The 14,156-nt window shown below is 54.1% G+C and overlaps 1 protein-coding gene across 5 annotated transcripts in view; it reads left to right on the forward strand.

Moving 5' to 3' along the window:
* The window catches only part of Llgl2 (LLGL scribble cell polarity complex component 2), a 35,104-nt gene that overhangs the window by 2,244 nt on the left and 18,704 nt on the right, over positions 1-14,156 (forward strand). For all 5 annotated transcript variants that reach the window (XM_031353012.1, XM_031353014.1, XM_031353015.1 and 2 more), the window contains exon 2: positions 9,017-9,120. In XM_031353012.1, the coding sequence (XP_031208872.1) occupies positions 9,046-9,120 (75 nt within the window). In that variant the 5' untranslated portion in view covers positions 9,017-9,045. The remainder of the gene's footprint in view (positions 1-9,016; positions 9,121-14,156) is intronic.

A 14,156-nucleotide genomic window follows, 5' to 3' on the forward strand; every position in this document is an offset into this window, starting at 1 on the left:
GGGGGAGGAGGCCTACGAGACAAGCCTCTCAATCTTATTTTATTTTAAATTCCTGTGTATGCCACATGTGTGTAGGTGCCTCCAGAGACCAGACAGAGACATCAGAGCCACAGGCCCTTTCGGTGGTGTGGCTGCTGGGAATGGAGTCTTCTGGAAAAGTTGCAAGTGGTGTTAACTGTTAAGCCCTCTCCCCAGCCCCAAGACCCTTTTTCAAAAACAAGAGGGAATGGAAATCTACATTAGAAAACAAATGCATTCAGAAAGTGGGAAGCAAGGCAGATTCCTTTGCCCTCTGTCTTGTCTTCGCACAGTACCTCATCCCAGGCACCAAGTGCTGTGAATCCTACCTTACAGTTCTTGCTGAATAGCCCGAGGCCTGTCACTTAGCCACTCTGGGCCTGGGTTTCCCAGCTTGCTGAGAACAGGAAATCCTGAGCTCAGATGACCTGGTCCATAGCAGGCATCCACAATGCAGAATTTGTTAATTTCCCCAGAAGCATGAAAAGGGCCCAGTTAGTCCCTCCTAGTCAGCTTTTAGGTAGACACCTAGCCAGCTGTGGGAACTTGCAAAATCAGTGCTGTCATGATTCTGTGACTTTTAGCATGAAGCCATACCTGGCGGGGGGAGGACAGAGGACGAAGGGTGCTGCCTCTTCTGGCCTTGACAGCCTTTCCCCTGACACTTGAAAATTCACTTCTTCTTTGGGAAAGCCGGGGTTAAGAGTTGAGACTGACTGACTCTGTCTGTCTGTCTGTCTATCTGTCTCTCCTGTTTCTGTTCTCCACCCAGGCTTACTGCATCCGCTCTACACCCTGTCAGGGGTAGGGCAGGGGAGTGAGGCATTGCTCTACAGCTCTGCCCTTCCTTAAACAAGCCCAGTCACACTTGGAGGTCTCCCTTCCTTTCTCCCCACTCCTGCCTGCCCTGGGAGAAAAGGGGGTACAGGGAAGAAAAGGGGGTACGGGGGAAATTTAGAGTCTTTGTCTTCGGCTGGTAGCCACTTGGTATCCTGGAGGAGAACCTGAGTGGGTCTGACAGACAGACAGACAGACGGACCCTCTGGGACCCTGTGGGGAGACTAAGCTTCCTAGTTTTCTAAGACAACCAGGAGCAGCTGTTGAGACGCCTGAGTTGGGTACCAGGGGAGGCTGGAGAAACTGCCTCTGCCTCTGCAAGGTGGCTCCTCAGAGCAGCACTGGCAGCTCGCCCTGCTCTGGTTCCGGGAGGCCTCTTATCTCCCTCGGTGATACTGTTCTCTCCCTCCTCCTGAGCCCAGGCAGGCCGGGTCTGCTTGGCAACTTTTGTTTTCCTCTGCCCAGGTACAGTTTAGGCAGGGGAGAGGAGAGGAGATGGGAGTTGCCCAACAGCCACCTGTACTCCCTGCCCTCCACGGTCTCCCATCCGCAGCTGGGCCCTCCCTGCCGTCCCTGTCTCCCATCCGTAGCTGGGCCCAGCTTTCTTTGAGATGGTTTTCTCCGACTGCCCTGCCTCAGAGAAAACTGGTCCTTTGAAGAGTCACTTGCCCTTCCCAGGAACCACGAAGAATTCTTGAGCTAGGAGAGGCTCCTTTGGGCGTGGGGACAGGGAAGCCAAGAGGTACCTGACTCTACCCTTTAGGAATTCAGCAAGAGACTAGAGCTCTCTCTGGAGGGACTTGGCTTGGTATTCTCAGGGTAAATAGTATTAATATTTAATAATATTATTCTGGGATCTTGTCAAGGAGGTGGATTATCCCGAAGCCACAGTCTGTGACAGGACCTACAAAGTTACCTCATAGGATGCTCCTATGGCGTCTGAGTAGCCTTTGCCTGAGTCTCTAGAGCAGGATAGGATTGTTCTCTTAGGACCCTGTCGATTCCACCTCAGCATCTTCATGGTGAGTGACTAGAGAAGACCATGCCTAGCTAATCCCTGGACTGTCCATCTGCCTAATCATTGATTTAACAGTAGGTTCTCATTGTGTCTTGGTCCTGGGCACTGGAGGTGGCCTTAAAGCAAGGTCCCTGTCATGGCGTTTTCTTCCTTTCAAAGGGTTAGGAGATTCTGAGTGACAGGAAATAAACACAGCTAATAATCATGCATTAGCAGATGACACCAGTCATAGGGTAGGCAGAAACAAAGATGGAGTCGGGATGTGCCATCCGTTTGGGGTAGAGCTGGATGTCAGGTTAGACTTGCCAAGAGAGGGGCATTCGAGATAAAGACTTGAGAAGGCAAGACAATTCTGAAAATAAAATTTGAGTACCTCTGAGTGTGGCCCTGGGTAAACAACTGGATGGGACTGGCATGGTCCCCTCTTCCTGTCACTAACTGCTGGGGACAACGGTTTGTGTTTAAGGGCTGGAAGGGGAGGCCCTAGGATGAGGTCGGCCTGGGGCCAGGGAACCAACCCAGTCAGGCTGCCTATCTGTTTCGGGTACACTTTACTGCGTTTCTGGAGAGCCTGGTTTTAGATGGCAGAAGAAGGTTAAATGGGCATCTGGGAGATTTTGTGTTCAGGCTTCCCACGCTTTCGGGGTCCCTTCCCTGCTGGCACTGGCTAGAACTCTCAACACAGCTGAAAGTATACCAATGATTCTAGAGTAGATGCTTGGGGCTCTGGCTCCTGCTTGGGGCTGGAATCAGCAGCACGTCAGTAATTGCAGAAACCAAAGGAACTGGAGGGGAGGGGCTTAGCAGCATCTAGCCATAGCTAGCTCTCTTCCTTTCTTGACCTGACAACAGCCACCTCACTCAGTCCCATGAGCTCCTAGGCCCCATCTGCATGAAAAGTATCCTTTATTTGGGGTTTGCTGGTCAGTCAGTCCTGCCAGGGGCCTTTGCAAAGTAGCCATGGACATCTGAATTGGCACAGACAATAGCAGCTGCTGTGGTGACTTAGGGCCCTGCCCTGCCGCTCTAGCTGTGGGAGGTGAAGGGGTGGTCTCACATCCGCCACTCACCAGGCTAGAGACACGCCAGCACTGCCTCACACAGGATGTTGGGCAAGGGAGGAGGCAGTTGCTAGATCAGTGACATGTTGTGGGACACTCAAGCACAGGGGACAGGTGAGGAGAACTTGGATCCCACAGTTGTGCTCCTAGAGAGCAGGAGGGTCACTGGGCATGATTCCAGCACCTCCTGTCCCTTAGGCCAACCCAGCAGTACCCAGCAGTGTGAGGACCTCCCAGCAGATCAGTTAACTGCCTGAGCTATTTAAGGCCTTTCTTCTGGAGGACTGTCCTGCCCACAGCTCCAGGACAGATGGGCCCAGCTTGGCCACACCTCATTTTGCATGGGGACAAATTAGCTCAGGCCCCCCCTTAGAGCTGTTTAACCTGGAGGTCTCCGTGTCCTCCTACCCAGGTATGGTCAGATCTGCTACCTGAGACAGGGCCACCCCTGTGCAGTTGCTCTCTCTCTCCATGTTCACTGCTCCCCACTTGGAGGAAAGTGTGGGAAGGCCAGTGCGTAGCCCTGTGGGGGTGGGGCAGAAAATGTGAGAGAGAGAGAGAGAGAGAGAGAGAGAGAGAGAGAGAGAGAGAGAGAAAGAAAGGAGGAGTCTGCTGCAATTTCTTTTTGTGTTTTTCAGGCAGGTGTCAAGGGGTGGACTAGACCTATCTTGGGCCCAGGAATGTTCTCCTGACAGGAATTTTGGGGGCTGATAGTGGTAAGAAAAGGAAATTGCCAGATCACTGCCCACAGGTAGCTCTCAGGCTGGTTCCACATACAAAGCATAGATCTGTGTGGTCAGCTGAGCTCCAATGGGCTAGGCTGAGCCCTGACTGTCTGTCCCTATGGGATCAGAACTGGTCTGGTTTTGGACAGAGGGTGTGACCAGCAAGGATGGAGACCGAGACTGGGCCATCATTAGAAGCTGGGGTGGAGAAGCTGTTTCCATACAGAAGCCCAGTCTCAGGTAGCCATGTGGTGACCCAAATGACTGCTGCAGTTCCTTCTTGGTGTGTGATGTGGGGGTCTGAGGGCTTCTGGACCCTAGGGAGCTCCTGAACTCACCTCTTTGCCAGTTCTTAGTTCCTGGTTCCAGTCAGCTGACTTACTGAGCATTCCCGGCTTCTGTACCTATATATAATGTGGTGTCCGGTTTACTGAGGTCAATATGGCTAGACAGGAACCCTGTGTCCAAAGAGCAATTCCACCAACAAGATGGAGACAGCTCCCCAGCCCCCCCCCCCCCCCCCCCCCCCCCCCCCCCCCCCCCCGCGCCATCCCATCGCACTTCAGGGCCCTGTCTCTTCCCCTTTGAGCCTATGTACCCTGCAGATAAACCAAACATCAATGCCATAACCTTTTTGAGATGATTTCCAGTGTATTCTAACCCTGTACACTACTTTCTCACTAAATAGACTTCTGTTCTGTTCGCAGCAAGCCTTCTGTGGCAGGGCTGAGCCCCACTCACGGGTTCCTTGTTACTGGTCATTTCAGGTTGCTTCTTATTCTCCTGATAGCTAATGCTAGAGATGGACGGGTGGCCCACCCCTGCCGTTCTAAGTAACTTTCATTTTATTAATTTTTAGGTGTATGTGCATGTTCATGCATGTGAGTGTGTACACGTGTGTGTGCTCATGTTTGTGGTAGGACGGACATGTCTTCTTCAGGTGTCATTCGTCAGGTATTGGCCACCTTGGTTTTTTGAGACCAGATCTCTCACTGACCTGGAACTCACCCTACATTAGACTGCATGCGCAGTGAGCCCCAGGGATCCTCCTCTCTCAGCCCCTGCCCTGAGATTACAGGCACACACCTCACACCAGCTCTTCTACCTGGGCGTTGGAGGTCCAGCTCCGGTCCGCATGCTTGCAAGATAACAGCTTTTCTGACTGAGCTAACCCCTAGCCTAAAATACGATCACTTTAAGCATTTACGATCGGGACGGGCTCAAATGAGGAAGGCTTTTTTGAATCCTGTTGCTAGAGTATTGAGGAAGATCCTTCAGACGGAGCAGCGGGAGCCAGAGAGCCAGTAAAGGGCTAGAAGAGGTGTTGGGGGTTGGGGCTATGGTAGGGGACCCGATGGAGCAGCCTTCCCTGAGGCCCTGCCTCTGGCTGTCCATTTCATCTTTCTAGTGCCGTGCAGTGCTTTGCAAGTCTCTCCATGATCTCAGCCTGGACTTGGCCCAGTGCTCCTGGAATGTAATCCTTGTCCTGGCCCAGGGGCACCATGCCTCTTCTACCTGCCTGACCCTTAGCCCTGCCCCAAACCTTATGTGGCCAATAATGCCTGTCACTGAGGTCCTGAGTAGGGGATAATGAGGAGAAAGTAGCAGGGAGGGGACAGTTTTAGACTGGGGTGAGGGAGCATTTGAGCAGTGGGGTTGTGTGGTGGCACCCTAGGCAGAGTGCCCTGGGTAGAGTACTGTGAAGGCATAGTGCAAAGACCTCACCTGTGACACCCAGCGAGGCTGTGACACCCAGCGAGGCTTTCCCACCCCCGGCCCCTGGGTCCTTGACCTCAGCATCTTGCTTTGCTTTGCCCCTCCCATTATGTTCTCCCTCCTGCCAGAGGACATCTCTCAGGACATTCCTGTCGACCCAGGGAGTTGGCGTGCCTGGGGGCTGTAGGTTTGTCCCCCTTGGTCTTAGTTTTACTTCCCCATTTCCCAGCCATAGGCTAACAGGACCTGCTCATATCAGACTTCACAGCCCCAGCATAACTTCCAGGCTCCTCTAGAGAACTCACTTATCTGGAGTAGATGGCCTGGGGTGGGGGAGGGGGCTTCCTGAACTGAGCCTAGCCAGGCCCGAACCTGTCCTTCTCTAAGAAGGGGTAGCATATTTTCATGCCTTGCCTTGGGGCAGTTATACTGGCCCCAAGCCTGCTCTACCTCCACCTTGGTCCCAGCTCCTAGGTCGCTCTTCTGTCTCCCTGGCCAATGGGGTCCTGAGCAGGGTTCCCCTGCAAGGTCACTGAGCCCGGCTGGCTAGTTCTTAAGAAGACTCTGAAAGCAGTGACCAGACATCTGGTCCCAAACTGCTTGGTTAGCTTTGAGCTCATGGCCTGTGGGAGTATGTGCGCGTGCCCCTGCCTTTTAACTGCAGCCATATAATTAGGCTCTCCTGTCATCGCCTTTATAAGCCCCTCGATTCCAGGGTTAGTCATACCTGGGGTCAGATCTGAGTTCTGCCACTTGCTGTGCAGTGGTGACCTTGGGTAAGTTGCTTAGTCTGTGGCCTGATTTCCTGTCAGGGATGTGTTCTGCTTCGCCTCTCAACAAACAACAGAGGGCAGAGGTGCTCAGCACCTGGTACCCACATATTACTGACGCTCCTCTGCAGGAGGATTCCCCCTCAGTGATTTGATGACAGTGAGCATAGACAACTTGAACCAAAAAACTTAAAACATATCAGCAGGTACATTCAGGGGGTCTGAACAGTGCCTGGTAAACAGCAAACACTCAGAGGGGCACTTGGGTGGGTTGTCTGCACTGAGTGGTCTGCTGTCAGAGGGGCACTTGGGCAGGTTGCCTGCACTGAGTGGTCTGCTGTCAGAGGGGCACTTGGGTGGGTTGCCTGCACTGAGTGGTCTGCTGTCAGAGGGGCACTTGGGCAGGTTGCCTGCACTGAGTGGTCTGCTGTCCTGGCCAAGTGGGGCATGTCCCCTCTCTCCTGCCACTCACCACCTTGCTTTGAGCTGGTATGGGGTCCTTTGCACAGATGGCCCTGGTCCCTTCTTGTCCCTTTCCTGGACTCTGCTGGTCTCTCTCCTTTCCCAGGGAGTCTTTCCCAGCTTCCTGAGCCTTCTGACCCAGTGACCTCGACTGGGGAGGGGAGAGCCTGCACCCCAGGAGCGGTAGCTGCTGATTTACAAGCTTGCACCACCCTCCCCCACGGCTGGAATGTTCAGCTAGCCAGCTCAGCTGTCTCTTCAGAGGCCGAGATGGCTGGGCCTGTTTTCACTCCAGTCCCGGGAGCCCCCAGTACTTGATGCCCCCATGCTCGTTCTCTGGCTTGTTGTGGGGCCTCGGGTGGGTACCCAGACTTCCTCACCAACCCCCACGCCCCACCCCGGAGAGTGGGAGGCTCTGCAGAGGTCTTGCTTCCCTAAAAATGTGAAATCCCTAATCTCTATTCCCCCTCCCCCACTGCAAATCATGACCTTTTGATTGTCCCCAGAGGGTGACAGTTCCCCAGGGACTGGTCCCCAGTGTTTGGTTTGGAAGTGGCTTGTCCTGCTGATCTTTGCATTTGCAGGGGATGTGGCTCTACCCTTCTTTCACAACCTGAATGTGGTGTGACAAGCCCTAGTTACACACACACACACACACACACACACACACACACACACACACTGTCTTGTCCCCTAGAGGCCGTAGGGGGTTGCCTCCAGCAACTAGGGAGCTCTAGTCTTAAATAAATCTACAGGGTCCTTTCATAAGTAAAGTCCTGGTCATTTAATTGATTGATTGCAGAGCTGAGGACCAAGAGCCTGTATGCTGCCACCAAGTGCTGACCACTGAGCTGTATCCACCCCGCCCCCAACCTTCAGGATATCTTTCCGGCCTAGGCTAAGATAGGAAACACCTCCCTCCCCCAGCTGAGGCTGGGTATCCCGTCGCCCCTGCTCCAGCTTAAGCACTTTGCACACTTTGTTGGCCTGCCTGCCTGTCTGTCTGTCTGGCCCTACCCGCAGTGAGCTCCTCACTAAAGGGGCTCGGCTATGTTTGCTCTCTCTTTTTGTCTAGAGTGGAGTGAAGGAGGAAGCCATTTCTATAATGGGCCCGAGCCCCTGTGTCCCTAGGAACATGCCCAGTGCCAAAGATGGTCAGCAGGAGACTGCTACTGTGCACTGAAAGTCAAAGCCACCCACTCATGTCCCCTCCCCCAAGGAGAGTCCACAGTAGTTTCCCCCTTGGGCTGGGAATGCTTCCTATGGTAGGTGGGTGCTTTGGGGGCCCTGAGCTGTTTGCTTTATTCGGTACAGATAGAATGTCTTCTCTTGGTTTGGGTTCCACTGGGGCCCTTGAGAAAGGAAGCCTCTTTTAGGGGTGGCAGGAAATAGGGTCTCACTTTGTACCCCTCAATGGCTTTAAACTTTTGATTCCGTCTCCCCAGTCACCTAGGTTACATGTGTGCCACCATGCACATCTGAAAAGAAGCCCTTCTAGGTGCCCAGTCATAGCTCAGGGAGCTGCCACTGGGAATTAGCAGTGAGGCCGAGCTAGGATTAACCTAGAGATGCCAACAGCCTCGTAGATCCAGACCTGGGTCCCTAGCGCTATGGACTTGGCTAAACGAGTCTTCGATGGGCTCCCTGAAGAGCCCAGCTCTGCTGATCTCACCCCACCTGGGTATTCCTGCTAAAACTGCCCCAGGTCCTTCCCCCACTTTCCCAGCTGAGGCACTGATCGAGGCACTCCACCGGACAGCCCTGCTTCCACCAGCCAGCCGCTCTGAGGGAGGCTTGTGAAGTTTCTTTCTGGATTTTTATGGTTTTTTTTTTTTTTCTTTCAGAAAACAGGTTAACAATTAAGCTAATTAACCTTAGGGCCTCCTGGCCTTCTTTGTTCCTATAAAGCTGGGCTAAATGGCTTCCTCCCCCAGCTTCTCCTGCTCCCATATGGTAACTGGTGGCATTAGAGTTTCAGCCAGGGAGAGACAGGCCCAGGCCTCCAGGAACTTCCCAGGCCTCACTGACTTCCTATCCTGGGCCCTTGCAGTGGTGGAAGCTCAGGAAAGTGCAGGTGAAGCTGGACCTAAGAGGAGAGACTGGCAGCTGCTGGCTTCCTGGCAGGGTGGTTCCAGCCTGGGTCTCAGCAGCTGGGGCCTGGGTGATTCTGGCCTTGGGTGGGCCTGGGCCTGCGACCCTGAGTCTTGAGTACTTGTGTTATGGGTGATCCTGGCCTGGGAAGCTGTGAGCCTGGGTGATCTTGGGCTTTGGACACCTGTGTCCAGGATGATTCTGGCTCCGGGAAACTGCGGGTCTAGGTGAGGCTGGGCCTGGACAACTGTGGGCCTGGGTGATTCTGGGCCTGGACAACTGTGGGCCTGGGCTCAAGGGCACTTTTCGTTTCTGCAGGTCTGTGGTAGGGGCCACAACTAAGCAAGATGAGACGGTTCCTGAGAACTGGACATGACCCTGCCCGGGAGAGGCTGAAGCGGGACCTGTTCCAGTTTAACAAGGTAAGGGGTAAGGGAGGACAGGGAAACCTGGCCTGGGCTCTTCTCCAGGGGCTGGGGCTGGGGAGTGACACTGCCTGAAAAGCCCCCTGGGAATCCTAACTGGGAAACAGAGTGACAGTTCTAGGAAGAGGTACATTGTCATTGTTTGTTTCTGAGCCGGGGTCTCACCATGTAGCCCTGGCTGGCCTGGAACTCACAGAGATCCACCTGCCTCTGTCTCTTGAGGGTTGGGATCAAAAGGTCTGTGTCACCGTGCTGTCTAGGAACGACGGACATGGGGCCTGGGAGCTGGAATTCCTTGTCCCAGGTCTCTCCCTGGCTACACATGACTCAGAGTTATTCCACCAAGTCCCTGTCTTCCTACCTATGACAGGCACAAAACAGTCAGCCCTACCTGCTTTGTCACAGGGCTGCCAAGGAGGCTAAAAGGGACAGAAAAGATGAAAGCACGTGACATCCTAATGATGCTGCGGCCCCTGTGGCCTCAAGGACCATTCCTACTGATGCTGTCCCAATGGAAAAAGCTTTCCCTGCAGGCTAGGTGCAGCAGGCTCCAGCCTGGGGGCGACCAGCACCTGAGAGAGTGGGGCAGGGTGGCATCTGAAGCCCCAGGAGCTCTACTGGCCTACCCAAGGAATCTGGGCCTCGGAAGGCTAAGAGAGTGGCGGGGCTCATTGCCTTCCATCCAGCCCCTGGCACCCAGCATCTGGAGCAGCTTGGGGGTAATTAGCCTCTTAGCCTCTCAGTCTGCTTTGATCTATGTCGGAAGTCGATTGTAGGTCGGGGACAGCGCCATCCTTTCCCCTGGGGGTCTGAATCTCCGGGGCATGTCCATAGGTGGGATTCTGACTTTTTTGGTACTGAGGACTGAGCCCAAGCCATCCACCACTGAGCTTTGGCTCCAGCCAGGAACCATGCCGTTTCCTGGGGCTCTGGTTTGGACTTCCCCTCACCCCGAAAGGAGCTGGTAAATGAAGAGCCCTCCTTTTCGGGCTCTCTTCTGCTTTTCCATCTGAGAAGTACAGAAGTTGGCTCACCCAGACCCAAAGACATCTTTTGTTTACGAACGAAGCAGGAGAGTGTCCGCCATCACCTATGCAGAGGGTTTTTACACAGAAGTCTTCCAGAATAGGACAGCTTCATGGTTAGCACGGTGCCTCAGGAAATCTAGAATAAGACGGCTTCGTGGTTAGCAGGAAACCTAGCTGCCGGGCTTTGTTAGCTGGCTGGCGCCTCCTAGAGCTGTGTCCAGAAGTTGGATGTCGGGTGCCCCGCTCACCTGTGGGGGTGTCACCTTGGAGTTTGTTGTGACGCCTGCCCCTAGAAGCAAGCTTCCCTAGGTTAGTGCTTCTTCCACTGGCTGGCTTTTAAGCCACAGTTCGTCATCTGGTGCAGGTGTTATGAACAGGGTGACACCCGGGGCTTGCCACCCTCATTCCTCTTGAGGGAATCGATCACGAGTGCTGGGTGGGACCTACAGCCAGTACCGGTCAGCTGTCCTGAGTGACCCCCAGGTGCCACTATTGTCCTTGGTGATGCTAGGATCTCTCACTGGGAAAAGGTAGCCAAGTCCAGCAGAAACCAGACAGACTGGCTCAGCGAAGGGATAAACCCAGACCTCAGTTCCTGTGTGCTGTGGGTGAGGCTAGGGTGGGGCTGCCGTGAAGGGATCTTAGCCTACCTCTAGTGTGCTCCATTGGTACCACCCAAATAATGTGGCCCCTGGATCCCTGGCCATCACGGGGTGTGGGAGTGGACTGGGGCTCTTTCTTCCTTGACCTGGTCCTCCTATTCTGTCTTAACCTTTGGTCTGTACAGCCCGAGGCCTGGCTCTGTAAGACTTGAATTGGTAAGGCCTTTGCCCTTCAGACGTAGGGATGAGAAGGGCTTGTGGCCTCACATTCTTTGTCTAGGGGGTAAATGGGAGGGAGGAGTCGGATGCACCTAGCTGGACCTTAGGGTTCTGAAGTATTCTAGAGCCGGCAGGGTGTACTTTGAGAGTAAAGTCAGATTCTGGAGGACTCTTGGTCCAGGGGAATGCTGTACCGGCTGTGCGGCTTTGATCATGTCAGCGGGTGTCTCACTGACAGTTTAGAAAGGTAAGGCAAGTTTCCCTCCATACGGTCAGAGGATGGCCTGAGCAGGGTTTCTCACCCTCCTCACTGGTGACATCCTTACCCTCCTCACTAGTGACATCTGGGGCCAGTTGTGCTAAGAGGACTGTCCTGGGCATTGTAGTTAGCACCCTGGTTCTGGCTAGATGCCAGTTTCATGCCTCTGCCCAGATGTGATCACATATAATGTCTCCAGCCATTGTCAGTTGACACCCGGGGCTTCCGATAGCTTTCGGTTGAGAACAGGAGGGTGCATGGGGGCGGGGGGTGGATAAAGAAGGAAGAAGGTGGGTGCCCGGGAGGACTGTGGGGCCTCAGCCAAGAGCAGGAAGGACTCATTTAGAGGAGTGTTGCACCTGGACTTTTTTGAAGACAGGGTCTCATTATGTAGCCTTGTCTGGCCTGGAGCTTGCTATGTAGACCAGGCTGGCCTTCAATTCAGAGATCTACCTGCCTTTATCTAACCCTAACCATCTCAAATACTAAGATGAAGGGCTCACGGTGTACCCCACCATGCCCGGTCACTCTACCACGTTGATGAGAACAGGATGGAATGCAGTGGCTTCTATTCACGGTGAAGCATCTGGTCCAATGAAGAGTATTGACCTAGCCCCTGATGGCCCCATTCACTCACTGGGAGGTCTTGGCAGGCGGAACATCTCTAGAATGGAGATGATCTTAGATTTAGAGTTAGATTTAGGTTGAATGAGAAGTAAGCAGATCCAGTGTAACACGAAGGGCTATACACATGTGTCCAGAGTGCACGGCTAAAGGCCACAGAATCAAATGGAGCACAGGCTGTTGTCAGATTCCACACAGGAGTTCTTGTGTGGCTTAGGGTTCGCTCCTGCACAGGCCTACTCACAGTGTGGAGCGCCACCCTGAAGGCCAGGCTCTCAGGCAGCACATCGTGGGCTTGGCGTGTGGCATCGCCACAAGCCTAGTGCCCAAACAGCTTACAGACACCAGCTTCTAAACCAGTTCTAGGCCTTTCCCTCCATCCTCTTCCAGCCAAACTCCTTTACACCAGTGCCAGCAAAATACCTCACACAAAACAGGGACATTGCCCTAGGGCCATGGATGATTGGTTATCTGTCCTTGGGCTGGAGTTGTGACCATAACCTAACCAGAAAAAGGAGCTGGCTGCCAGGGGACCCAGTCTAGGTCAAGAGCTGGGCACCTGGCATCAGAGCTGGGTATTACAGTAGTTAGGGCAGAGACTGGGAGCCATACAGCCTGGGTTCTGATTCAGCTCTCACCATGTGACTGTGTAGACATTGATCAGCCTGTCTGTTCTCAGTTTCCTCTTCCTTGAAGTAGACATTGCTAAACACCCTAATGGAGGCTGGTGTAGTGAACAAGTTTAATTGCTTTATTTATTTTAGTTTTTTTTATATATATATCTGTAAGCATGTTTCATGTAAGCCTGCATGTATGTATGGGCACCGTGTGCTTGCCTGATGCCTCCTGAAATCAGAAGAGGGTAGCTCCTGGAACTGGAGTTAGGGGTGCTTGTGTCCCATCATGTGGGTGCTGGGTACCGAAGAGCAGCAAGAGCTTTTCACTGCTGAGCCATCTCTCCAGCCCCATGTTTAATTGCTTCTTATGGGCGCCGTTTGCCCTCCGTTCTGCTCCGTCTCGCAAGGACTCACAGGTGGCTGTTTGTCCCCACTGCACAGGTAAGGAAACTGAGGTCTCCCGTGGTTGGCAGCCTAAGCATATTCCCGAGGGCATCTCCCAGGGGAGATCACGGGTGGGAGGCCTGAGCTTGTGTTCACCTCCCGGAGCTCAGTGTCTTTACCTGCCGTTGACCTCTGTAACCCACTACATTTACCTCAAACCCAGTGAGCCTGCTTAGGTTCTGTATAGGGCCACTGAAGACTAGCTGAGGGAACAGAGCCTACCTAGTCATAGTGACCACTGCTTGGGGCCTGTGTGGGGGTCCGGCCAGCGGAGCCCACACGATCGTGGGATGGGAGGGAGACCACACGCCTGCTTGCCTCGCTAGTGAAACCCAGGCACCTGCCAGTAGCCACACCCTGGTGTGTGCAGACCTAGGCCTAGGTGCCCGCGCTGGGCTGCGGCAGAGTCCCCACCCAGAACCCCCCACCCCACATAAATGGTGTGGTGTTCCTGACCACCTGGGCCCGCCCAGCCCAGGCCACATCGTTTTGTTGTGGCTTTTGCCTACATGGGCACCAGTGTCAGATGACAACCACACAGAGAGGCCAAGTTGCTTGGGCCAGGAATCTGAGTTTACCACACCCAGTCTCTGGCAGAGCCACTGCAGGCAGGGGGATGTGCCCCTCCTCCCGGTTCCCTAAGCCGCTTCTGAGAGCTCTTCTCAGCCCCTGACAGACACTCCAGGTTCCCCAGGCCCTGGCCTTGGAGGACAGTCCTCCCAGCTGAGAGCAGGGTGAAGAGCAACCCCCCCCCCCCCATCTCTCACAATCTGACAGGGACTTGGGCTAATGTTACAGCCTGGCAGCTTCTGTTCCTCTTTGCTCTCCTTTCCCTATCAAAAGAACCCATTGTTCTCTTCTCCCTTGGCAGAGGTCACCTGAGCCCAGGTAGCAGGACAGGACAGGGGCTGAGGAGACGAAGGCAGAGCTGTCGAGCTCTGGTCCACCTCCTTTTGTCCAGAGCTAGAGTGCTCTGGGGTCTGGGAATCCCATGCTTGGGGTCTCCCCAAGGCTGCACCTGCTGCCCACATGCTCTGGATTACAGGGAGGCTCTGTTGGGGTACCCTGTGGGTGGCTCCTTTGAGAAAAGCCACCTCACCCTTCCAGGGGCCTAACTAAGGTGGGGAATTACCTGTGTGTAGAACTTCACTGAGGGCACTCCGAAGCTTGAACGTTTACAAGAGTCTTGGCTATTGTAGAAGGGATGGCCAGCACGGGCGGGGCACTTAGGTGCGGGGGG

The sequence above is a fragment of the Mastomys coucha genome, unplaced genomic scaffold (assembly GCF_008632895.1).
Source record: "Mastomys coucha isolate ucsf_1 unplaced genomic scaffold, UCSF_Mcou_1 pScaffold5, whole genome shotgun sequence".
NCBI lineage: Eukaryota > Metazoa > Chordata > Mammalia > Rodentia > Muridae > Mastomys > Mastomys coucha.